The sequence below is a fragment of the Astatotilapia calliptera genome, chromosome 20 (assembly GCF_900246225.1).
Source record: "Astatotilapia calliptera chromosome 20, fAstCal1.2, whole genome shotgun sequence".
Lineage (NCBI taxonomy): Eukaryota > Metazoa > Chordata > Actinopteri > Cichliformes > Cichlidae > Astatotilapia > Astatotilapia calliptera.
In genome coordinates, this window is record NC_039321.1 from 1091344 (window position 1) to 1116148 (window position 24805).

The 24805-nt window shown below is 49.2% G+C and overlaps 1 protein-coding gene across 3 annotated transcripts in view; it reads left to right on the forward strand.

Annotated features, from left to right (window-relative positions):
* Positions 1-24805, forward strand: part of dnmt3bb.1 (DNA (cytosine-5-)-methyltransferase 3 beta, duplicate b.1) — a 48104-nt gene that overhangs the window by 4687 nt on the left and 18612 nt on the right. The window contains exons 1-8 of one of the 3 annotated variants that reach the window (XM_026154950.1): positions 2521-2818; positions 13830-13935; positions 20869-21019; positions 21573-21649; positions 21737-21871; positions 22344-22487; positions 23277-23435; positions 23510-23617. In XM_026154950.1, coding sequence (XP_026010735.1) covers positions 2811-2818; positions 13830-13935; positions 20869-21019; positions 21573-21649; positions 21737-21871; positions 22344-22487; positions 23277-23435; positions 23510-23617 — 888 coding nt within the window. In that variant the 5' untranslated portion in view covers positions 2521-2810. Of the gene's footprint in view, positions 1-2520; positions 2819-13829; positions 13936-20868; positions 21020-21572; positions 21650-21736; positions 21872-22343; positions 22488-23276; positions 23436-23509; positions 23618-24805 lie in introns of those variants that run through there. The other 2 variants (XM_026154949.1, XM_026154951.1) reach the window with 2 other exon arrangements.

Below are 24805 nucleotides of genomic sequence, written 5' to 3' on the forward strand. Positions count from 1 at the left end.
AGCTTAGCTGCCATTCTCCTGTCACTCACCACCTCCACTGGGTCCAGAGGGCATCCTAGAACAGAGCTGGCCCTGCGGATCAGCCTGTTCAGTCTCTTCCTGTCCCCAGCAGAGATGCTGCCACCCCAGCAGACCGCACCTTAAAAGATAGCAGAAGCCACAACAGAGTCATAGAAGGTCTTCAGGAGTGGGCCCTCCACCCCAAACGACCTGAGTCTCCGCAGCAGGTACAGCCTGCTCTGCCCTTTCCTGTAGAGGGCGTCTGAGTTATGAGTCCAGTCCAGTCTGTTGTTCAGATGAACACCAAGCTACCTGTAGCTGTCCACAGCCTCAATGTCCATACCCTGGATGTTCAGTGGTTGCAGTGGAAGCTGAGCCAGGACCAGCCGCTCCAGGGTCTTCATCAGGTGGGATGTCAGAGCCACCGGCCTGCCTGTGAAGGGTCTGAGGTGTCAGAGGTGGAGCAGCAGCAGTGGGGGTGGGTGAGTCTGCAGCCGATGTTGTAGACTGCCTCATGGCTGAGTCAAATCTGTTGAAGAAATGATTCAGTTCATTTGCCCATCTCACATCCCTCCCAGGCAGAGAGTTCTGCTGTTTGTGGCCCGAGATGGTTCTGAGGCCTCTCCAGACTTCACCAACGTTGTTTTGTTGAAGCTGGTTCTCCATCTTCTGCCTGTAGCTCTCCTTCCCATTCCTTATCAGTCCCCTCAGCTCTCTCTGCACCCTTTTCAACTCCTCTTTGTCTCTGGATTTGAAGGCCCTCCTCTTCTGCTTGAGGACAGCTTTAATTTCTGGGGTAATCCAAGGTTTGTTGTTGGAGAAACACCGTACAGTCCTGGTAGGTACAGTGTTATCCACACAGAAGTTTATATAGTCAGTAATGCATGTAGTAAGGCTGTCGATGTCCTCACCGTGGTCGTCACAAATCACCTCCCACACAGTCGACTCAAAACAATCCTTAAGAGCCTCCTCGCTCTCCTCTGACCATCTCTGCACTGTGCGGGTGGCTGGTGGCTCCCTGCGCACTAAGGGCTCATACACAGGGACAAGGTGCACCAGGTTGTGGTCAGATCTGCCCAGGGGAGGGAGAGGTGATGAACTGTATGCCTCTTCTGCATTGGCATACAGTAAGTCCAGTGTTTTATTGACTCTGGTTGGGCAGGTCACATACTGGGTGAAGGTGGGCAGTGTGGAGTCCAGTGAGGCATGATTAAAGTCCCCTGATATTATGAGAAGGGCTCTCGGTGATTGTGTTTGCAGTCTGCTGACCACAGAGTGGAGAGAGTCACAGGCTGCATCCGCGTTGGCCGAGGGGGGGACATACGCTGTTATCGCGGTAACATGCGAGAATTCCCGGGGCAGGTAGTACGGACGCATGCTAACGGCTAACAGCTCAATGTCTCTGCTGCAGAGTTGCTCTTTCACTTTGACGTGCCCGGGTTACACCATCTGTCGTTCATAAAAACTGCCAGTCCCCCTCCTTTCCTCTTACCGCTGTCTCTCGTCCTGTCCGCCCGCAGCAGCTGGAATCCCAGTAGCATCACGCTCGTGTCTGGTGTTAGCGGTGTTAACCATTTAAACCTATTTCCAGCATCCAAAATAAAATAGTTCTTTGTGTTTACACTCAGTCTTTCAAATAGATGCCAGTGAAACACAGCAGTGAATAAATAAAATCAAACACTAGCGGTCCTGTTGCTCTATTTTCACCTGTATAGCAGGAGTGGGGCAGGCGGAGGTTTGCCCTGGTGCAGGTGAGCCGCAGTGGTCAGTGGAAGGATCCGGGAGTTTCTCATTCCCGTGGTAGCTACTCGGTGCATGCTTGGAAGTTTAGGGGTTTTCTTCCCACGCACAGCGGACACTAATGTTTTTGTCACTTTTTATGGAATCAAACTCAAAGTAAGGTCAGTACTTCCACGCTTTAAACGCTGCACGCTCATACTCTCTCTGCACTCGATATATGATCCATTGTTGATCTGCACACAGCTGTTGTCACCAACGTTGCACTCGCTTACGTCACTGTCATGAGACATTCTTGCAAAAAAATCACGGTTTTAGTAACGCAGTAACGCAGCGTTCCTACGGGAAAGTAACGGTAATCTAATTACCGTTTTTGCAATAGTAATCCCTTATTTTACTCGTTACTTGAAAAAAGTAATCGAATTACAGTAACACGTTACTGCCCATCTCTGCTGATTCGAATCGTGGATCGAATCGATTCTAGAAATCAGTGAGGCCCAGCACTAATTCATGGCACATCTGGCTCGTCTTGTCCCGTCAGGGGGCAGTAAAGCCTGCGCTGTGGTGGAAACAGAGTGATGATGTTTTTTAATCTTTGAGCGATAGGCTGAGATCATGACAGAGAAAATCCATGAAACTCCTTGAAGATTGACTCAGTGCCACAGACAATGTGGTAAAGCGAGGCTGACTAAGAACACACTCTGAGAGAGAGAAGCGTGTCGGTAATTATTGTGGCTCAATAATAGTTCCTGCTCTCACTTTTACCTCGCGGACAGAAAATGGGAGTTAACCATTTCACCTGGGAAAGACCTGATCACTCCGAGCCACCAATCAGCTTCCACCTCCGCCTGCACCCCGCCCAAGAGAGAGAGGGAGCGAGAGAGCGAGAGAGAGCGAGAGCTGATGCGCAGCAGCATGCTTCCACATCGTGAACACCTCCTGCTGCTTGAGGATTAGAGCTCACACTCCAATCTGCGCTCAACTTCAGCGGCTGTGAAAACCTCGTTCGGACTCGGACTCGGCACCAGAGTGTTTCCTCCCAAGTTCCCGCTTTGCAAGAAGCAGACGCGTGCATGGTTATGTAAGTATTTTCCCGGGGAGGGCGCGGGGTGTTCGTCCCTCCAGGACTTACCGAGAGAGTTAGGAACGAGAAAGAATGCGACGTCGCCGGGCAGAGTGCGCCTCGCTGCAGCTCTGAGCTCCACATGTGCGCACAGCTGCGCGCACATGTGGAGCTGAGGGAGCAGAGCGCGATCTGAGGCTCTCCGAGGAGCTTCTCCGTGTCTGCGGCGGAACGTAACTCCGTTAAAACAGTTTTAGTTAGCGCGTAATACACGTGTAATAACAGCCTGGCTGTTCCGGTCAGTGAGTGCACAGCGGAGTGCGCGGGGACGGAAGGTCAGCGGGTTTTTCTTCTCTCGGTGGTTTGTGCGCTGTGAACGCGCGCACGGTGAGTTTACCTTCTGTGCGCCTGACAGTCCTGCTGTCATGGCAAGTATGAACACATGTGCGGCACACAAGTGAAAGTACTGATATGAGCACGCGAGGAGACTTTAAAGAGAAACGGCTGAGGGGAGAAATCTGCGGGGGGGTCACCGGCGGGGGCGCACGGAGCCCTCGTGCTCCAAAAACACACTAGCACGGAGCAAACATGGTGGACGTGTGTTAAAAATGTCCCAAACCAGGGGCGGATCTAGAAAAAGGTGGAAATCAATGCTGCTTCCTGTAATGTGTCATTCATGTGGTTAAAATACAGCAAGTACACACATGTTTCATATAAACACACTCTGTAATGTTCGGATTGGCTTCAGCCCACAAAATCAAACGTTACAGTTACACAAAACGTGAATTTAGATTTGATGCACTGTACGGCAAACACAACAAATAAGCATGTGGCCCAACGTGATCAGCTACAAACACAAGTCTAACTAAAGTCTCACACTGTTAATATTTTATTAGGAACAATCAAACTGTTTCATGCTTAAATTTACACAAAACGTCAGAAATCCGTCAAACCGAATTTTTCACGACGTATTGCGTTCACGCTCTGGGCTCCAGCTGTTTTCATAAACTGTTTGCCTCACTTTATTTGGGGTCAGTCTTTTCAGTTAATTTACAGTTTCTCTCGCACTGACACACTGTGCTGTCAGACAAAGGAAAAGTTACATTGTTACTGTAACAAACATATTTAATCCTTTTTATAACTTGAAATGCAAATAAAACTTGTACATTTTAAAAACTTTTGCAAACAACAAAGTTATCAATCAGGTGTTCTGCATCAAATAAGATGCCACACATATTATTTGCGCCTCTCCAAAAAATAGTTTCTGTCCACTGTAAGAGCGAGGGGCACATCACAGCCTGATACCTGCAGGCCTGACAGCAGCAGGTGTCAGGCCTGCAGTGTCCACAGGTGTGGTGTCCACAGGTGTCCACCTGTTTCACACCTGCACACAGCGTTTACACTGCAGCCTGCCTTTGGTGGCAGCTGTAGAATTTTTGTGGTGGGTTGGGTACGACGTCTGTTCCTGAGATTACCAAGATTAGGAGGTTCCCATGACATCATCCACATCCTAAAGGTGAAAAAGTGTCTGAAACTGAAGGTTGAGAGTGGCCTGAGCTTCAGGCTCACAGGGATTACCCAGCATGCACTGAGCTCATTACTAGAAACCGTGTTTAATATGAAGATCCATCATGGAACAGGAGGAATATGACTGGAAATGAGAAGAAGAAGAAGAGCAGGCCACCTTAGCTCGGCTCCATACAGAACTGCAGCGATTTGTTATATTTTAAGCAGATTTGATAAATGCGATCTCTGTGGTTTGAAATCAGTGTTCTCATAGTTCAAAATGAGTTTCCCACTGAGACTGAGGTTCTGGGGAATTCTGACCTGCAGCTTCTTTGTGACTCAGCGTGGTCAGAAAAATGATAAGACAGTGACTCACTCTGCAAAGGGTTTATTCTGGATATCACATCATTTGTTTACAGATCATTCATAAATATGCAGTTAATAATTCCTCAAATATTTCCCCCAAAAACATCCAGCAAATTTAATCTGTTAATAAATGCCAGAAAACGAGAGCTGTTCAGTCTCTCTCACCTTAAACAAATAAACCTTTTACTTCCTTGTGTGAGTTGGAGTCGTACAAGAACCCAGCCAAGCAACATTTGCATAAGCACATCTGGCACATCTGGCAGTGGGACAGAAAACCTGCAGACAGACTTGATGTGTCATCTGAGGCATGGTGACTTTTATTTTCAACAAATGAAGTGTGAGCATAAACCATAGACTGTATACAAAAGATGGACGTGGTTGCCAAGGTGTCACCATCAGTTTGTGAACATTTTGTCACATTTAAGGCCGTCTGCGTTTTGGAGGCACAGGACGTGGTTAGCTTGGTGATCAGGCGGGAGTGTCACACAGATGCAGGCCACCCAGATTTTTCTGTGGAACTCCAAAGAATTCCATGTTTTTATAGAGCAAATAGAAAATATTCTCTAATCGTTTGAATTTACTTTTCCTTTTAATAACATTTTTTATGATAAAAAACGTGGATTTCTCTGCGTGCGGAAGTCGGCATCGGCAGACACAGAAGCCGCCACGAAATATCCCGAGACCTTCAGGAGAGTCCTGTCGTAAGATGATGCTGAAATGATATTTAAGTGTTTTAGGAAGCCCATCGGAGCGGGCACGCTCCCATTTGTGTAACTATTTTTAAATTCCAGTAGAATTACAAAGACGTAACCTAGCGCAATCATTTTTGGTTTTTTGCTTATGAAACCAGAGGAGTCGTACTTGCATAACATGCGTTCAGCTTGTCCGCGGTCACAGTTTCCTTCCACAAATGGCTTCTTGCAAAAATCGGGTAAAAAGCGCTGGCAAGAACAAAAACATTATAATCCAGAAACATGCGATCAGTTATTCATAGCACTTCCTATGTTGGAATAAACGTCAGCACGAACTATCGCACGTTACCTGCAAAAACCAAAAGTGACGTCATTTTTCGTGGAAACGTAGTTTTTTCATTACAGGGCCTTAAAAGCTGGTTTCCTGTTTGACTTTGTGCCGCTCTGTGTAGTTCCTGAGACGCTCCGAACTCAAACTGCACTGTTGGAAATCATTTATTTTAATGCTGTTTTTTTGCAAATTGTGCACAATAATATTTATTTTCAATTTTCCTGCTCGTCAGCAATATTAAAATAAAATCCCAGAATTTCACCAACATGGAAAAACTTTGATCAAAATGCTCCAACAGTACAAACACAGTCCAGAGGTTCAGCTCATTGACTCCAGTTAACTGAGGTGAAGGCTAGCGCACAGCTAGCAGCTACAGCTCCCTGTGTCACCCTGCACGTGTCGGTGAGAGAAGCCACGCCCCCAACCATGCAAACTTGAATCCAGGTGAATTATAAAAACATGTGCGCAGGTGTTATAGAGGAGGAAAGAATCCAGCAGTTTGTGTATCAGGTTGTAAACATGTTTATTTCTGCTGTTTTAACATGTGACTCGCCGCAGCCTCTGCTGGACACTCGTGGAACTGCAGGTTTTGGTGCTTCAGCTGCATGAAGCTCAGTGCTAGAAAGATAAACAGTCCTGCAGCTCAAGCGTGAAACATTCACCTCTGACAGCAGAGCAAAGGCGCCGTCACTGTGAAGCTCGCCTCCTCATTTCCTGTCACGTGTCTGCTGCTCCAGCGACGGATGTTCGCCCTGAACCCAGTCTCTAATAATGAGGTCAGTGTGTGTTTATCACCCTCGCCGCTGCGTCCGGCGTCTGCTGATCGCCACAGTCCCGTGTAGCATGGTGTTCTCCACCTGAGGCAGGACTCTGATGTACAGACGATGTCTGCACATTGTCTTTCTCATGAGAGGAGGCGTTCCCTTCAGAAAAGGCCCACAGTAAAAGTCCACTGTGACCTTTACAGGTGTTTATCACATAAATGTGCCCTTGGGGCTGATAATGTAAAGGGTCCATATTTCCACCATTTCTCTCACTCAGTATCAGCAGAAATGTAAAGCCAGGATCATCAGAGCCGGAAAAGGTTGGATTGGTGCTTTCTTATCCAATAAGGAGCGATATCTGGAGATTGAAGCTCTGGAAAGCTCAGTCTTAGAAATCTTGGTTTTGTTGAAGTTTCTCTAAGTGTTCGGTGCGTCTAAGCTAAGTTAAAGCACAGGTTTCACTCTGTGGCTGCTGCAGCAAGAAGCACTGAAGCTTTGGCTCGTCCACAGTCGAGCGCCGTGCATGATCAACATGTGCATGCGTGGATAGCAGAGGCTCAGAGCGCTCCGTTTTCAGAGTCTGGGGTTTTGATGTTAAACATCGAGCCGTTTATTTGTAGTTCGATGTTCTGACAGAAGAGCTGCAGTTCTGTGAGGAGTCCTGGTGTACAGTTCAAAGTGGGAGCTCGTGGCAGTTTGTGTTCTTCGTGGCTCTGCTGGAGGAGCCGCATACCTTCGTTCTGTACAATAGGAGCCGAAGCACACAATGTATGAAGTCTAAAGGCTCCATCTGAGCTGGAAGGGGCCATAAAGTACATGACAGATGAGGAATGCTGCCCCCAAAGAGTTAGAGAGAGACCCTGAGGAGCTGACCCCTCCCACACACACACACACACACACACACACACACACACACACACACACACACACACACACACACTCTTTGGGAGTGAACAATCCCCTCTTGCAATGCGCTCCTTAATCTGCAGCCACCAGACACAACTTTGATGTGAAGCCCCCCCCTCTTGTCCCTTTCGCTGGGCCCCTCACGCTGCCCTCCGTCCTTCCTCAGCTCCTCGGATTCTTTCTCACTTCCCTCTGTTTCTGTTTCTCGGAGCTCAAACACACGGCCTGGAAAACGTTAAAGATATGCAGCGAGGGCGAAGCAGGAAGGGAGCTAACGCAGCCGTGGTTACGTGTAGTTTTAGACGGAGAATCGGTCAGCAGGTGCAGAAACGTTACCGCCTCCAGTGTTAACCAGGAGTGGTCTGTTCTCCCACAGACAGCATGAACGATGCCTTACACCTGCTTCAACATCCACCAGGGGGCGAAACCTGGTGGATGAAAGTGGTCCCAGCTCCATCCAGGCAAATATAACCTCTGTCTCTCTTCCACAGCATGTCTTTATCCTGTCTTCCTCCCCCCGCCCCTCCCTGAGCCTGACCCGGAGGTTTCTTCCTATTAAAACGGGTTTTTTCCTTCCCACTGTCGCCAAAGTGCTGCTCATAGGGGGTCATATGACTGTTGGGTTTCTCTGTATGTGTTATTGTAGGATCTATCCTAAAGCGCCTTGAGGCGACTGTTGTTGTGATTTGTATAAATAAAATGTTGAAGCGTGTCTGAGGTTCTCGTCCAGCCTGTTGGCTTCAGCTGCCGGCCTCTGTGGCGATGGCAGCTTTGGGTTTCAGTCATGTGCATTTCTCACGTCGCTGTCGTCTCCCGTGTGATGTAGAAACATAGTAACTCTGAGAAGTTGAGCCGTTTGTTCTGTTTCTCTGTGGGAGTTTCCATCATGTAAAATTTGCATAGCTTTAGTCTTTGTGGTGACAGATTCTCCCCCTGTGCGGTTCTGGTGTCGTGTAGGCAGCAGGAGACAGTGTTATTCTGTACGTCACCGCTGATGACGGCCGTGATGCCGGCTTATAGTGCTGTTACTATAAGCAGTGCTATATACTGTTGTTGGGTCTTTGTGCCACAGCATGAGGTGAAGATGCAGAGAGCCGAGGCCAGAAACTAAAATCGTTAAATGAGAGAACGACACCTATGAGGTGGAGTGTTTCTCCTGCTTCTGATGAGCTTAACTGGACACATCAGCAGCAGAAACTAATCCAGGTCTGACGGCTGGCTGACCCCCCTCACCGCCTTCCACCCGTCAGATTCACTCTTTCCAAACATGTCTGCTCCTCACAGTGAGCGCGACCATTTCACCCTCTCGTCAGACCTCGTTTTCTTCAGGCACCTGTTGGGTTTCACAGTGGGTGAAAGGTTGAAAGCGTGGGGACTCGGAGCAGTGCGCTGTTTAGTGTCTGAACTCTTTCACCTCTCCGGAGGGGGAGTTCCTCACCCAGGACTTCCTGCTGCCTGCCAGCCATATAAGTGTGTGTGTGTTTGTGTGTGTGGGCGTAATTACTCACGTTGTGGGGCCACAAATCTATCCCAACAGTCACATTGTGGTTTCCTCCTTCCTCCTGGGGATAAAGCTGATTCTAGCATAAAACCATTGGATCTGAAGTTTAGAGACAGGCTTTTAGGGCCTGTTTGGATCTTTTGTCTGCAGGTGTGCATGCAGGCGTGAGGCTCGAGCGGCCACAAACTGAGTTAGCTCGTGCTTTCGTTCCAGACCAAACTAACAGGATGTGTCCGTCCACCGAGACGGGAAACTCGAACAGGAAACTAAGAAAGCTTCAGTGCAGCTGACAGGAACGTTGGGCTTTCAGCAGAGCAGCAGGGCTGTAGATCCTACCTGTCACCTCACTTGGTTAACGAGAAAACAAACTAAAAAAACTTAAATGACCCTTGACCCCTGAGCGCAGCCCTGAAAGGCGGGTCCTTGTTTGCATCGACTGATTGTTGATCCACTCTCCAACACTTGAATTCAGAGCTTCCACGATGGCGGCATGCCGGTGGATTTCCTCGCCTACCGCCCCCCTGTTTATTTTCAGCCACTGAATTTTAGCGACAGTCATTGGTGGATCCAGTCTCCTCATGATGGAAAACAGTTGATGTGTTTGAGTGTGCAGGAAGCACCTGGCAGAGTCATGCAGGTGGTTGTTTTATGGTTCAAAGCATGTGAGAGTGCACGATCCCGAATGTGCACACAGCACAGAGGATGCATGTGCGTTTGTGTAGCTCCTACACTCAGTTTGACCCCAGTGTGCACACAGTTTATTGCAACATGAGGAAACTTCACCTCATTTAACGCTCTTTCATTCGCTGTTGTGAAGCGATTACAAGTCTGCTGAGTAGAGATGGGAATTTATACGAATTGAGTGATTTTGATTCCATAATCTGCATGTTGTGGATTAGTGCTGGGCGACATGACCACATATATCTACCGTGTGGACGACAGAAAAGTGTCTATCGTGCCATTTGTCTTCTATCGTTTCTAACCTAATTTTATAAACTATTACATAAAATATATCATCAAATAGCCTGTGGCAAATGTATTAGTGTTGTCTTGTCACTATGCATTCTCTAACTTTATGCAAGAGAAAATAAAGTATTAAAAAAAATGAAGAAACGCCGTCTTGTGGTTTTGCGACATGGTGCTGCTTTACGTGCTTCATGCCCGGACATGCACCAGGCAGAGACGGCTGCACAGGCAGCCCAAGAAGAAGCACTTTTACCAAAACGGGGTACGTCTGTGATTTGGTTACTTGTTGGGTTCAACAGCACCAACACAGAGCAGAAGACGCCCATTTGTAAGCTATGCTATAAAACTATTCCCGCGCCCGATGGCAACACAACAAATCTCTTGTATCACCTACAGAAGGCCCACGAAGAAGAATCCAGAGAATCCGAGCTAAACCAAGCTGTGGAACGACGGGAGCAAGTTGGGAAAGAAAAACTATACCAGCTGAAGATGCAGCAGCCTTTCACACGAGGCCCGTATGAGAAAACGTCCCAGCGCCATAAACAAATCACAGGCGCCGTCTCGCGTTGCATTTGGCATGGCCCTGTTTATGTAGTTGAGAAGGACGGCTTTCGTGACCTCGTCAAAGTCCTTGATCCGAGGTACGTTATGCCCGGTCGTAAGCACTTCAGTAAAGTCGAGTTGCCTCGCTTATACGAAGCATGGCGGCCAAAGTAGAGCAGGATGTTTGCAGTGTCGTGCATTAAGCCTTGGCTGCTGACCTGTGGACGAGCAGAGATACGCAGCCCTGCATGAGCGTAACCATCCGCTTCATTAACGAAGACGCCGCGCTCGCTGTTGACAGACTGCGGACTTCCCACATGACCACACTGGAGTCATGTTAGCCCAAGGTATGAGTCTGCCATCGCTACGTATTTACCGTGCATAAAGTACATTATGTGCGTATATACGTGCACGTAGTACTAGTATACATACACACATTAGTTTTACTAGCATATATGATATGCATATTAGTAAAACAAATATTTTGGGCAGAAAACCTTGAAACTGTTGTGCACTTTAAAAAGTTCATTTTAAATGTATGATTTTGAAAATAAAGAAGGCCACAGCTGTTTTCCTTTGATGCGTTTATATTGCTGCACTAAAATGCACGTTTCTCATTTGTGACAGTTCCTTTAAACCTTCAAAATAAAGTTGGAGAAAAGTGAGCAATGACATCTGTCACACTTTTCAGAGAATAAGTGGAAACATTGCAGTATATCGTGATATATATCGTTATCGTGATATAAAATAATTCATATCGTGATAAATATTTTTCCATATCGCCCAGCACTACTGTGGATCAAATGTTTGTGTGTGCTGGAGGTGTTTCCCCTTGGCGTTGGGGCGTTTTCTTCAAAGTGATGCGGTACATTACTTAATTACACTCAGGAGAAATCAGTTTGTTGCACTACTCGCCGGAAGTTAAACGACCTGAAACACATAATCACCATTTAACAGGTGACACACAGCGACACGTGCTAATGACGGCATCTTAGTATGTAGGTATGAACACAAATTCGACGGCACAACGAGACATTAAAGCAGTCGCCATGATGATTCTACTTTAAAAACACGGACAGGTACAAACACAGCCCGACTCTCACAGCTGGGGTCAGCTTTCACGCTACATTCGTGGCTAGCTTAGCGTTAGCATGCTGTCTGGCTAGCTTAGCCTTTAGGATGTATTCTGTGCAGAGCTGAAGCATAATGCATTTGTTTGTGTCCTGGATGCAGTTTCCGCTTTACCATTGCGCGCCCATCCTTTTGTGCAGCAAAGTCCAGTGTCACCTAAAGAAGGATTATTTTGAGTTGTGAATCATGCAAAGCTGCTGTAGTCCAAAAAGAGACGAGCTGGAACTGAGCAGAAAGAGAAGATCACCTTAATCATCCTGCGACCGTTCAGTACCCAGAGACTGACCTTTAACCTCGCTGAAATCCTAACCTACACACACGTCTGTGGTGTAAACACACACACACACACAATAAAATGAGTATTTAGGTTGACCAGCATGAGGCTCAGGAGAATGCAGAGTCATATGGTGTGTGCCTAACACACACACACACACACACACACACACACTGATAGGTTTGTGTGTTTGCTTTTTTCAGGCTTTTTTGGGTCAGATCAGTCCCACAGAGCAGCGAGGTGTGAACTCTTGGAGAACAGGCAGTGCTTTTATTTGCAGTGATAAATTAGTCCAATAGTCAATGCAAATATGCAATCAATCAATCAATTTATTTATAAGCACATTTAAAAACAACACAGATTGATTAAAGTGCTGCATGCAGTAAAAAGTAGAACAAACACACAGAGAATGAAACTCAGTCACAATTCAAAGCTAAAGAGTAAAAATGTGTTTCCGACGTGTTTCAAAAATGTCGAGTGTTGGAGAGACGATGACCAGGCTGTTCCAAGTTTGTGCGCAGCAATCACAAAGGCCCGCTCTCCTCTGCGTTTGTCCTGTGGTGCTACGACGTCCTGCGATGTTCCCAGCAATGACCCGCGCTCGTGAAATCCTACAGCAGGCAAGCAGTCAGTCTGTCCGCTCTCACGTCACAACTATCGGGCTTGGCGAAATATTCTAGCGCTGACCGTCACCTGACTCCGCTGTTAAACAGCTCTGATGATTGCAAACAGCTGGAAACAGCTTCAGATGCCCTTCAGCACCTGACTTCCGGAGCAACTTCCATAAACAACCCCAGAAATGGAGAGGGAGAAAAAACCCGCAGGCAGGTCGGGGAGCGTCCGATCGTGTCACGTCTTTACTTTGGCTTCTATTATTTTCTGTTTCATCCATTTCTTCCTTCTTTCCTTCCTTCTGTCTTTCCTTTGCTCCCTCATCCAGCTTCCGTGTGCTGTTCGGTCGTTCGTTTCCTTCGATGCTTTGATCCGTTCTCACTGTGACTTTATTTGCTCTTCTTTCCTCCTGATTGTTCTCACAGATTCGTGTTTGTGCTCTGCCTCTGTCGTCATGCTCAGCCGCAGTAATGCCCCATCGACGCACTTCTCCTTCTTCTTCACGCCGTTTGCGTCGAACGCACTCTGAAGCGCGGCCGTGAACATTTCGAGCTCCGCTTCCGAACAAACTCTGAGTGAAACTGACGATCATCATCAGCTGTGTCATTAAAGCAGCACTTCAGCGTTAGGAAGGAAGTCTGGAGTATCCGAGGAATTTCATCCGAGGCCACAGCGGCGATTGTTGATTGTTCAGCTGCGCATCCTCTCTGCAGAGGCCCAGGATGTGGAATGGGCGTGTAGGTCGCAGCTTTATGTTAAACATCCTTCCTTATTTTCTGTCTTTAACCTAAAGCAGTGATTAGGTCGTCCTGTCGAGTCTGTCGGCTGCCTCTCCAGAGAGGCCGAGGCACTCCGCCTGCACCGTCAGGCAGCCACTAGTTTTCGTGTCTCTCTCAGCCTATCAGAACCTGGACGTATCTCCACCTGATGGAGAGTTTGAGATCCTCTCCGAACGACGACGAGGTAACCGGTGACCGGTTCGGCCTGGAGGGAAGACTTGAGCTTGTTGTATTTCAGAATGGAATTTCAAAATAAGAGTGAGGAGATTGTTTAATTAACTCGATCGCTGGAGGTGTGATCTCTCTCTGATGGATTAAAACTAAAGATAGACCCACACCTGTGCAGCCCAGCACTACCTGTGACACGGGGAGGGGCTAAAATAGCTCGCCTCAGAGGCGGTTTAACTGGTTGAAGCTGAAAACCATGTGTTTCACACAAATGCTTTTTTCTATCTAACATTCACACGTAGTAGCGCAGACTGGGGATCAAACCTCCAACCTCACGATCAGTAGGTGACTTGCTCCACCCCTAACTCCTCTGGTAAAGTCTCAGTGAACTCCAGCTGTAAGTCCAGCTGCCCGAGGACCCGAGGAAGAAGAGCGTTATTCCGAGCAGACGTGACGCTGACGGAAACTGTCTCACGTTTTTGTCCTGCAGGTTTGAGAAGGAGTCAGCACAGACACGGGAATCCAGCGCCACCGCCATGCCTTCCAACAAATACTCTGCTGCTATCATGGAGAAGAGCAACAACATGACGGCCACAGTGAGTCTCACACACACACACACACACACACAGTCATGGCCACTCCCCCAGCTGCTGCCTGAGCCAGCTGTGGGTTTAAAGGAGAGTGTGTATCGCTGCCAAGGCAGATGCCCGGGCAGGACCGCCAGCATGTTACATGAGTCTAATTGAGAATGCACGTCAGCAGAGAGGCTGCATGCAGTGCCACACACACACACACACACACACACACACACACACACACACACACACACACACACACACACACACACACACACACACACACACACACACAGCTGAGGCGGAAACCAGAAATGTTTGGGAGACGGAAGGACAGAGGGAGGAAGGAGTTGAAGCGAGGAGGAAAGGATGGAGGGAGCACAGTGGCCTCTTTATAAGCTCAGCAAATGGATTCACTTCACACACACAGACACACACACGCACACACAGACGCACACTTGGCTCCTCCTGTCGTCCGTTACTTCCTGTCTTTCACTCATATATCACTCCATCACTGATCCGCCACCATCTGCTTCTCTTCTTTCTCCACTTTCACCTCCTCCACCCGTTCGTCTCCTCTCGTCTCCGAGTGTTTGTGCAGCTTTTCTTTTCTGCTCTTTGGGATTCAGGGAAAGTCGGGCAGCTTTGATCCGTAACACTTCCTGCTCAGGGAATAATTTCAGGGTTTCTTTACCGCTGTTTTGGGACTTCGGCGGTGGTGTGAGTCAGCATCTTTTGATTTGTTGCATCGTCACTGGCTGTCAGCTTCAGCACCGTCCTGTGTGCGTAGGGGAGAAAGGCTTTTGGGTTAGGATGCACTCCTTCGCTCACCCTGCACAGGAGGAGGTAGGAGGAGCGGGTCATGACGCCGGCAGTGTAGACGTGTTGAACACAAACGCACACACGTCCGAGCTAATCCTAAGCAGGAAATACGAGGCCTCGGTTTTTGCCGTACTTGTGGCATGGGGCGGGTCTTCGCTGCTTTCCAGCCCCCCTGGTGAAAACGCTCCACCCGGTGTTTCTAATCATTCTGGCCGTCACTAAGACGATTTGACAGCATCATCGGAGCGCCGCGGGGCAGTCTGCTTCATGCCAAGGAATGTGCGTGACGTAGCCTGTGAGGCGTCGCGGGGTCACACCAGCCAGAGCGGCTCTCAGTAAACACAAGCTCGATCTTTCAAAGAAGCGTCGGTGACCACAGCAGCGGGCCATAAAAGGAAGTGAAGCGTTGCTTTGTACTTCCTGTTGAGGCACAGGGCTGACGGATATCCAGGGAAGCAGGTTTGGGAGGACGGTGAGGATGATGATGGCGTGTGCGCTGACATGGCCGACGCCGAGCCGTGTTTTGGTTCTGGTGTGAAACTAAACGAGGCAGAATGAGCGATTTAACGAAGAGCGTCAGTCACCTGGAGTTCAGTAGCTGAGAGCGGAGAGGAAGGCTCTGTGGTCCTTTGACCTGGATCATGCTGTTGGTGACAGTGTCTGACTTCACCTGGGCCTCATGTTGAGGAGGGGCTCAGCGTAGAGCCGCTGCTCATCCATATCGAAAGGAACCAGTTGAGGTGGTCCTGGGTGAGGTGTTCCAGGCATGTCCCACCGGGAGGAGGCCCCGGGGCAGACCCAGGACCCGCTGGAGAGATTATATCTCTCGGCTGGCCTGGGAACGCCTTGGTATTTCCCCGGACAAGCTGGGGGAGGTGGCTGGGGAGAGGGAGGTCTGGACTTCTCTGCTGAGGCTGCTGCCCCCGCGACCCGACAAGCAGAAGTAATGAAGGAGAGAGATGCTCAGTCCTGCAGGGTCCCTGAGGAAGCACTTTTCTTATATTGGTGCCAGCAGCAGAAGCTTTGTTTGCTCCAGCTGCTGGGTCAGAGTGTGTATAACCACATAAGCGTGCAGCCAGATGTTTTTACAACGAGTCTCTAGGTCAGACTGTGACACCATAGCGTCATCATTTATGTTTTAATATGTTTGTCAGCGATGCGGAGCGCGGTGTGAGAGCCGGGGCCACGTAACATCCAGCTGTGCTGCAGGAACTCCCTCCAGCTGTGCTATTTCATCCAGCTGTTAGGTTAAGCAGTTTCCACGGTGGGCTGGAGCAGGGACTCCCCGGTCTTGTTTTCACATACAGAGCTCCTGTGGAGTCTTCATGCAGCTGAAACATCTGCAGAGGCTCATGAAACAGCTGCTCCTCCCTCGTCTGCTCCACTCGGACTTCATAGCAGCTGCAGGTGGATGGATGACTCCACGTCAGCTCACACACACTGCTTCAGCTCTCACTTCCAGAAATCTGCGGGTGAAGGTTTAAAGATGGACTAAATTAAATCCAGCTGGTCTCTACGTCAACGCTCGTGTAGCTTCTGTTCATGGACGATCCCCCGACCGCTGCCCTGACGCCTGGTAGGTCGTATATGCCGCCCACGCGTTCGGTGCCTCCTGCTCGCTCCAGGCCCGAGTCCTTCTGAAAAGTTCTGTTTGGTGTGCGAGTGGTAGCTGCCATCAGCAGCAGTCCTGCATGAGGTGGAGACCACCTACTTCAGGGTGGAGTAGCTGAACTTTATCATGCTGTAATCAAAATCTCCGAAATGTCAGCGTCGTTGTTTTCTTGTGTCTGCGAGCCTGGCTGCAGCTCGACGGCTCATAATCAGAAGGAGCTTCGACTAACGAGCCCGAGTGTACATATTTATTATAAACAACACAAAACAACTCATTTGGTCCCAAAAGGAAGTGGGACAAGGTTCAGTTCAGCTGAATTTAAGTCTAATTAGAAAAGTAACAAAAAACATCCAGAATGGACAAAAATACAAAAATCACTCGACTCTGGAAGTGATATTTAATATTTAATAAATAAAACCAGTCAGTAAACTTACCGGCACAGCGTTTTCATTCATTGTAACAAAGCAAACAAAGAAACCGACTCAGCGTTTAGTGGGTGGAGTCAGGGCACAAGGTGGAATAAATGGGCACCGCACAGACAGCAGCAGCGATGGAGCAGATTGACCCACAACGTATACAAAGTTCATTCCCGCCACAATGAATGGATTTCCGGACGTGAGGTCGGATATGTCGTGATTTTTAACGTGGCGTCTGTGAGACCAGCTCTTGGGGAATAAATGCATCCACAAACCAACAGAGGACGCGGCGCCGTGACCTCGGTGAGCGAATGTCTCAGCAGCTGAAACGATTCAGCGTGTTTCACTTTTCCTGCCTCGTTTAGCCGTCTCAGCAGTTTCTGCTCCAAACCGCACTGAGCGCACACTTTCTCACGAGTTCACAGAGTTCATTTGTTATAGTGGAAACTTGCACACACACACTGTTTTACGAGCATTAACAATCACAAACAGATGCAGATATGCACTGTGGTCATTTGGCTTAAAAACTCTGCACAGTCTGAATTTTCCATCTGTTTCACAGCTGCTCCTTCCCTCCTCTTCCTCCCCTTCGCTGCTTGTTTTCTTCCTCTGACTCTCTAAAGTGTCGTGATGATCTTTCTGCTGCTGCTCCGCTGCAGGCTGCACTCTGATGTTGGTCGTAAACACTGGCAGCTTCAGCCTGCATTCGCTTAAATCCAGACTAACAGCAGCACCTTGTCACTAAATCACTATTAGAACAAGTACCAAAGTTCTTCACACATAAAATGTTTGGCTCCACCTAGCTGCGGTGCAGCCTCGCAGACAGCTAGCAGCTACTGCAGCGGCTCTATCATGGGATAGACACACACACACACACGCACACACACACACGCACACACACACACGCACACACACACACACGCACACACACACACGCACACACACACGCACACACACACACGCACACACACACACGCACACACACACACGCGCACACACGCACACACACACACACACACACACGCACACACACGCACGCACACACACACGCACACACACACACGCACACACACACACACACACACACACACACAGTGGGGATTAAGGTGGAATCGGTCCTTTCAGTGGGACGCTGAAGTTCGTGTTCAGGCAGAGCAGGGATGGCGCTGCACGAACTCACGTGTCCGGCTCTTCTGACGCGATGCCGGGAGAAGGAGCAACGAAAGCATTCCCGCCCGCCTTCGTGTCCTCGCCGCGCGGATTCCTCGTCGCTCCTGTATCCTGACTCGCTGCCAGCGCTGCAGATTTGTCACGCGCGCTGCTTTTCTTTCACGGCTGTAGTTTGTTGAGTCAGATGTTGACTTCAGCTACTGCTGAACATGCCCGATGCCTGAGTACACAGACTCAGCGTTAGTTCTCCATTATTTTAGTCTCTGCACCGTCTCAAGCTCACACAGAACATGTTTTTGTAAAGTCCTCGCTGGAAACAGACAAAGACACTTTCAAATCAGAGTGCTCAGCAGGTGATTGGATGAACCAGCTGGATATGTGTGACCAGTCAGATGGTGTCTCTCACCAAAGCTGGGCACAAAGTGAGAAGATGAAACGCCATCAGTGCTGTTCTGGAAGCCTCGATCCTCTCACGGTGGAGTCAGGCCAAATGTTTGGTCATTCATAACATACATGACTAATGCCACGCTGGATTACATGAACCGCTGGTTTCCAAACCGTGTGCCGAAGCAGACTGGTGTGCACGGGACAAGTCCAGGTGTGCCTTGGAATGAAAACTATACAGTCATCTGCTGTCATGGATCCAACGCTCTTCAAAGGAGTGCTGGTCCTGCACCAGAGACTCCAAGATCCTTAACTGAGTGTGTGACAGTGTCTGAGATAACGATTAGAACAATTACAGGAGTCGTGCAAAGCACAGATGCTGTAAATGGGCCGTCGTGTGTGCGAAAAGAAAGCGATGGCAGCCAGGTGACGCAGTTTTACAGTAACGCGCACGAGTCCTTGTTTTTCCTAAAATAAGCCGTCCTGTCCGGCAGTTTCATGAAGCACAGAGTCCTGAGCCGTCATTGCTTTCTATGTATCTGCTTCAAAATCGGTGCAGTGATTGATTGAAACGTGACAGCGTCCTTCTGACCAGCTTCAGCCTCAGGATTTGTTTAGACACCCGAAAACGAGTAAAAACACAGAAGAAGAAAAGACCTTCGGAGACCTACTGCTCAGCGCCTTTAAACCTGCCGTGACCTGCCCTCTGTTCTTCCTGGGCAGTTTGAAACCCACTAATGGGAACTCTTGACCTTTTGACCTCGGGTTTTCTGATTGGTGGACTAAACATCTCAAATATGTAGAATATGTTAGGAAGAAGGAGAAGCGGAGGACATGATTTAGTTTGTCTATAAATGTATCTGCAGCTGTAAACGATGGTCCTGATGTCACAGTCGGGTCGGACTGGAGCAGCCAGGGATCAAACCACCAACGGTACAGCGTCGCTATGACTACGCCCGCTGTAACCGCCGCAGTTGTGTGGTGTCTCTTTAAGACAAGCTAACTTAAAGTTTCACTTAAAGTTACAGGTTGTGTGAACGCTGCTCGCTTCACGTATGATGAGACAGCAGCCGTTCAACGCGGCGCTCATCCACCTGTCAGTGAGGTGGTTCTCACCGCCCCAGGTGGAGGCGCAGATGTGTCAGTGTTGCTCGTGAACAGCTGTGCCTGAAACACAGCTGTGGCCTGAAGCTAAACACGGTGGGTGGATTCTCCCAGATCAAAGAGTAAAACTGCGTAAAAGGCAGTGAGGCTTTGGACTGTAGTTACACAACATCCTCGTGCCTGATGGCTTTTTGTTTGAAGTGCTTTTATTTAGCTAGCAACAAAGAAAACTGCTGACATGTCAGTGTTTGGACTTGTAACCAGGCTGTGTTTAACGCTGCAGACCTGCCTGCAAGACCCACAAGACCACAGAGTCTCAGCTGACACACACACAGAGCGCAGCAGTACGACACGGACAGTAAGCTAACGTATTGGATGCTGGAGATGACGGATGACCCACTTGGAACGGCACCAAACGTCTGCGGCAGTCAGGAGATTAGAAGCCTGAACAAGTCCTGACTGCACCGCGTCGGCTGCCCGCTCTCAGCTCAGTGTCAGGCGCGCTAATCGTTTGTCACGTGACGCTTTAATGGCAGCCGTCACAGCGGTGAGGCCAGAGGCTCCGGTGAGTGTTTGCCTGAGTATGACCTGAGGCTTCGGGAATGTGGAGCGTTGGTGTCGGCACGTCAAGCACGCCGTCGTCATGCAGAGCCCTGTGTGGGCTGCAGGGTCAGGGTGGCGTGCGCTCACGTCACAAACTTCAGGCTTTAACGTCACTGAACTTAAAATCTGGGAGTTGGAAAAGTTGCTTATTGGAACAATGCAAAGCAGCACAGTGCTGTGCAGAAGTCCTGAGCCAGCCCTCGTTTCAAGGAGCCAGACTTTCTGGAGGTCTTACAAAACCTTTGATTTGGCTGATCTTGTGCCGGACTATTTTCATTTAATTATGAAGGCATCTGCACATAACAGACACACGGGCAAAGATTTTCAACACATCGTCTGTTCCTGTTTCGTTAGTAGAGTCTGTCAAAATCTCACAGTTTAGTATTTTTAGACGAACAGGGTGATTCCTAAAGAGCAGTTACCTGGAAACCTGGGATATCTCTGTGTGCAGCATGTCCTTAAAAACATGTGAGAAGAAGACGTGTAAGGGCCAAAAACTAAGAACTGACACTGGAGATGATCAGCTGATCATCTGCTGGTCACCGGCGCTCCCGCTGGTTTTAGGCCAAACTTTTACCGTTTACGGTTCCTGAAAGCATCGACTCTGTGCGCCGCAGCCAAGTCTCAGGTAATAACAGTGACAAACTGAGTAAAAGGTAACAGGAAGTGAAATGTAAAATAAAATGTTTTCTGTGGAGCTCCATCATCTCTCTCTTCTCTCCGGGTGGAGGGCTGATGGAGCGATGGCGTCTCTGTGGGGCGCCTCTGCCACTCGTCTGCGTCCCGCCTCACTCCGAGGCTTTATCTCAGATAACAGTGTTTGTGATTCTGTTCTGTCTCCAGGCAGCGGTGAACGGGGACACGCCTCCAGCTGAGGGCCTGTCCGAGAATGACAGCGGAGTGGAACTGACCAATGAGAACAGCCCCCTGACTGCGGCCGAGCCGCCTTCACCCTTCAGCCCCAAACAGAACGGAGACGCTGCCTCGCCTCAGGGTAACTCACGCCACTCGTCTTTACGCCGTCACTTATTTCATGTGAGACCTTTATTTTGAAGGTCCGCTGGCTTCCTGTGTGTTTGCGGACAGAAACTTCACATTAAAAGGGAAAATGTGTGAATGATTACAGCTGCCAGTGAGGTCACGCGTTTCTCAGACTTTCACTTCATGTTTCTGCTGCGGCGATGATTTCCTGCTGTCAGCATGATGATGATGATGATGATGATGATGAGCTGCATTTCTTCAGATTAAGTTTCTGCTTCAGTTCTTTAAAAGTCACGAGAACCTGGAGCCTGACGGAGCGATGCAGCGTGTCTGTGTCTTCACTTATTAAACATTTAGTGCATTTTTAATCACTTAACTGAGATGTTTATGTTCTGCTGTGTGAGGTTTTGTGTTTGTTCTTGAAGCTGTTGAACTGCCCAAATCGTCACGTTTAAGCTCTTTGACTTTGGCAGCCGTCTGCCCAGCGACGCCGTCCCGCGAAAATATTCAGTTTCTCTCGTACCATCTGTCTCACCTTCTGTCCATCTGTTGTCTTCCCGCCACAGATGGTAACCAGTGCTCGAGGGGAAGCAGGAAGAGGAGCAGGAAGAGACGCGAGGACGAGGAAAGCACCTGGGACTCGGTACGACTCTCGCGTAGGAGCTTTTCACCGCCCTGTGATTTAGGCGAGAGCAGAGGGGACACTGGTCTGGTGTTTGTCTCTTTGCAGGACAAGTCTTCAGGAGCGTCTCAGGGCTTGAGACAGACGCCTCGACCCAGAACCATCTTCCAGGCCGGCCTGACGTCGCACGCACACGGCAAGCCTCGCAGACAGAGCCGCAAACAGGAGCACGGCACGTCTCGGGTAAACTCTCGGGAATGTGCAGCCGTTAAAAACATAAAACATGTTGTCCACGCGGCGAGCTTAGATGCAGCTGATCTTCTTCTAGAATACAGAAAAAGATATTTGGATTTATGAAAGTCTGCAAAACGTTAACGGCTCGACTGACTCAGCGACCAGCAGGGGGCAGCAGGGAGGGGACAATGCAACAAGCTGCACAGATACACATCCATCCACCTCAGGGTGGGGTAGCGGTGGTGCTGTCAGTTTGCAGCCTGCAGAATCGCTTCTCCTCCTTCATCCTCTCTTCTTTCATAAAAGAGTTTAACAAAGATGCTTTTTATTCATTTTACTTTGTGTTTGAATATTTGGTCAAAGCGGGATGATGCTGCCGACTCATCACAGCTCCAGGATGATTGTTGCTGTCGAGTCTGTGCTCCTCACAGGTCTTCCTCCCACTTCTTCCTCTGTCAACCTTCCCTCTCCCTGCCCTCAGTGTCCCGGGAATCCTCGGGCACCTGCGGTCGGGTCCGGCGGGGTCCCGGAGACCCCTCGACTGGAGCTCATGGAACAAGACTCCAAAGACTCGGCCCAGAGCACCAGCACCTTGTCCAGCTCCGAAACCAAGCAGGAGTACAGCGTAAGTCCACATGAGTGCAAATCTTCCCGTTTGTGATGATGTGATCAGTGCGGTTCTCATCCTCTGTCTTCAACAAGATTTAGCTCCTCCCCTTTTAAGGCCACTTTCAAACACAGGGCGACCTGTGCTGGCTTTCTATTTTCTCATTGTTCAGTTTTTTTCTGCTGTTGGTACTGTACGATGTCACAGAGAGGCAGTACGGCTGCTGTTTAGACTTTTACAGAAGGGCAGCCAATCAGGTGGAACCGGTGGAGTCCAGGAATAATAAACGAAGCTGGAAATGACCCGAGGAGTCCACGTGGAAACTCGTGATGGAAGCTCTGAGCTCAGAGGAGCCACTCCGTCAGAGGGGCGTAGCATCCACGCAGCCCGCTGGGCTGAAGGGTCACATGGCCCGGGCTCCACCAGCTGCTCGTTAAAGAGCCGCTGCCCCGGGAAACGGCTGTGATGTCATCAGTGATGAAGTCTCTGCAGAGGAAGCAGCGAGTCTTCAGCCGACGTGGACGAACACACATTTTGTTTTAGTCTTTTTTATTATATTTGCACCACAACAGAACAGAGTCAAACTACAAACCAACTAAGTGGGAGGTCCGCAGGTTTAGGGAATGCTCGCAGACGTGACCGGCGTCTGATAACGCTTTGACGTTCACGTCCACGATGAGGAGACTTTGCTGTACGAAACGTCTCGCACTGATTTCACCCGACTTTAATCTTTGATTCGTCTTTAATTAACACAAAGTGACGATGCTCGTGAATGAACTCAGCACTTCCTCCCGTGTCTCTGTTTAGGACAACAAGGGCTTCGGGATTGGCGAACTGGTCTGGGGGAAGATCAAAGGCTTCTCGTGGTGGCCGGGGATCGTGGTGACGTGGCGAGCCACCGGCAAGCGGCAGGCCAGCCACGGCATGAGGTGGCTGCAGTGGTTTGGGGACGGGAAGTTCTCTGAGGTGAGGAGGCGCAGAAACGCTGTGGCGTCGGGATGGCGGGACGTGTGTGTTTGATGCCGTGTTCTCTGCTCCAGGTTTCTGCAGACAAGCTGGACTCCCTCACCGCCTTCCCCAAGTTCTTCAGCCAGGCTTCCTACACCAAGCTGGCCTCGTACCGCAGGGCGGTGTTCCAGGCGCTGGAGGTCAGTGTCAGGGTTGGCTATCTGCAACTGCTCCCTGTATGTCACATGATGCACCTGTTACCTGCAGTTCTCTGAGTCATATGAGCCTCGTGTGACAGCAGACCTCCTCTGAGACTGTTTCCTCTTTCTTACAGCGGTTACCCAAAGCTAGTCGATTCTGATTGGTTCTTTGTTTTGGTGTGCAGCTTTATTGACATCTCATCTAGTTTTAAATGACCGTGCGCAGCATTTCTGTCATCAAACAAGCAAAACAGAGTTTGTGACTCATCTTAAATAAATGTAGCCTGGAGGTGTGTAACCATGTGGTCAACCTTTAAATGCGCCCTGCCTGCGTCCTGATTGGATGTTTCTTTTTTATTAACTTGGGGTTCCTGTCTCCCCCGACCCCACGCCCTCGGGGTCGTTCACTTAATATTATGTAACATAAACAATAAACATGCAAAATTTTACAGCTGTAGGTCCCAGTGTCAGAAACCAGAACCAGCGACATGCAGACAAAACACACACAGGATCACATGTGTGTGACTGTGTTTACTAGGAGTGCAACGATACTCGTATCGATATTGAACCGTTCATACAGTGCTTTCGGTTCGGTACGCATATGTATCGAACAATACAACATTTGTAATTTATTTTATCAGCTTTCCTTCTGACGATGCTGTCTGTGTTGAGCGCTCAGTGGATCTGCGCTCGACTACTCCGCCTAGGCTGCACTGTCGAGCGCAGATCCACTGAGCGCAGCGCAAGCTAGCGAGACAGAAGCTAAGGTCTCCTTGCAACATGGCAAATTGAGCCTCATTCAGATCTGGCGTTTGGAACCATTTTGGTTTTCATGTGACGTATGACCCTGAAGGTAAGCGCGTTATGGACTAAAGTAAAACAGTGTGTTGGATGTGCCATGCAATGCTCAGTTACATGGGTGGGAGCTAGTGTGTTAGCGCAGTTAGCTCGTTAACGTGTTGGCCGTCCAGCCCCACGCACGGGGCGATCGGCGGTAGCTCGTTAACGGAGATTTGCCGTGTTGTGGCGTTAACGTCATTTCAGATTAGCGCTGACAGCACTAGTGGGAACACAACGAATATGACTGCACATTTACTCCGACATCATCCTAGTGCAAAGTGGAAGCAGACAAAAACAACAAGCAGCATGCTACAAACTTTACCCGAGTCATTTAGACAGCCGTTAGCA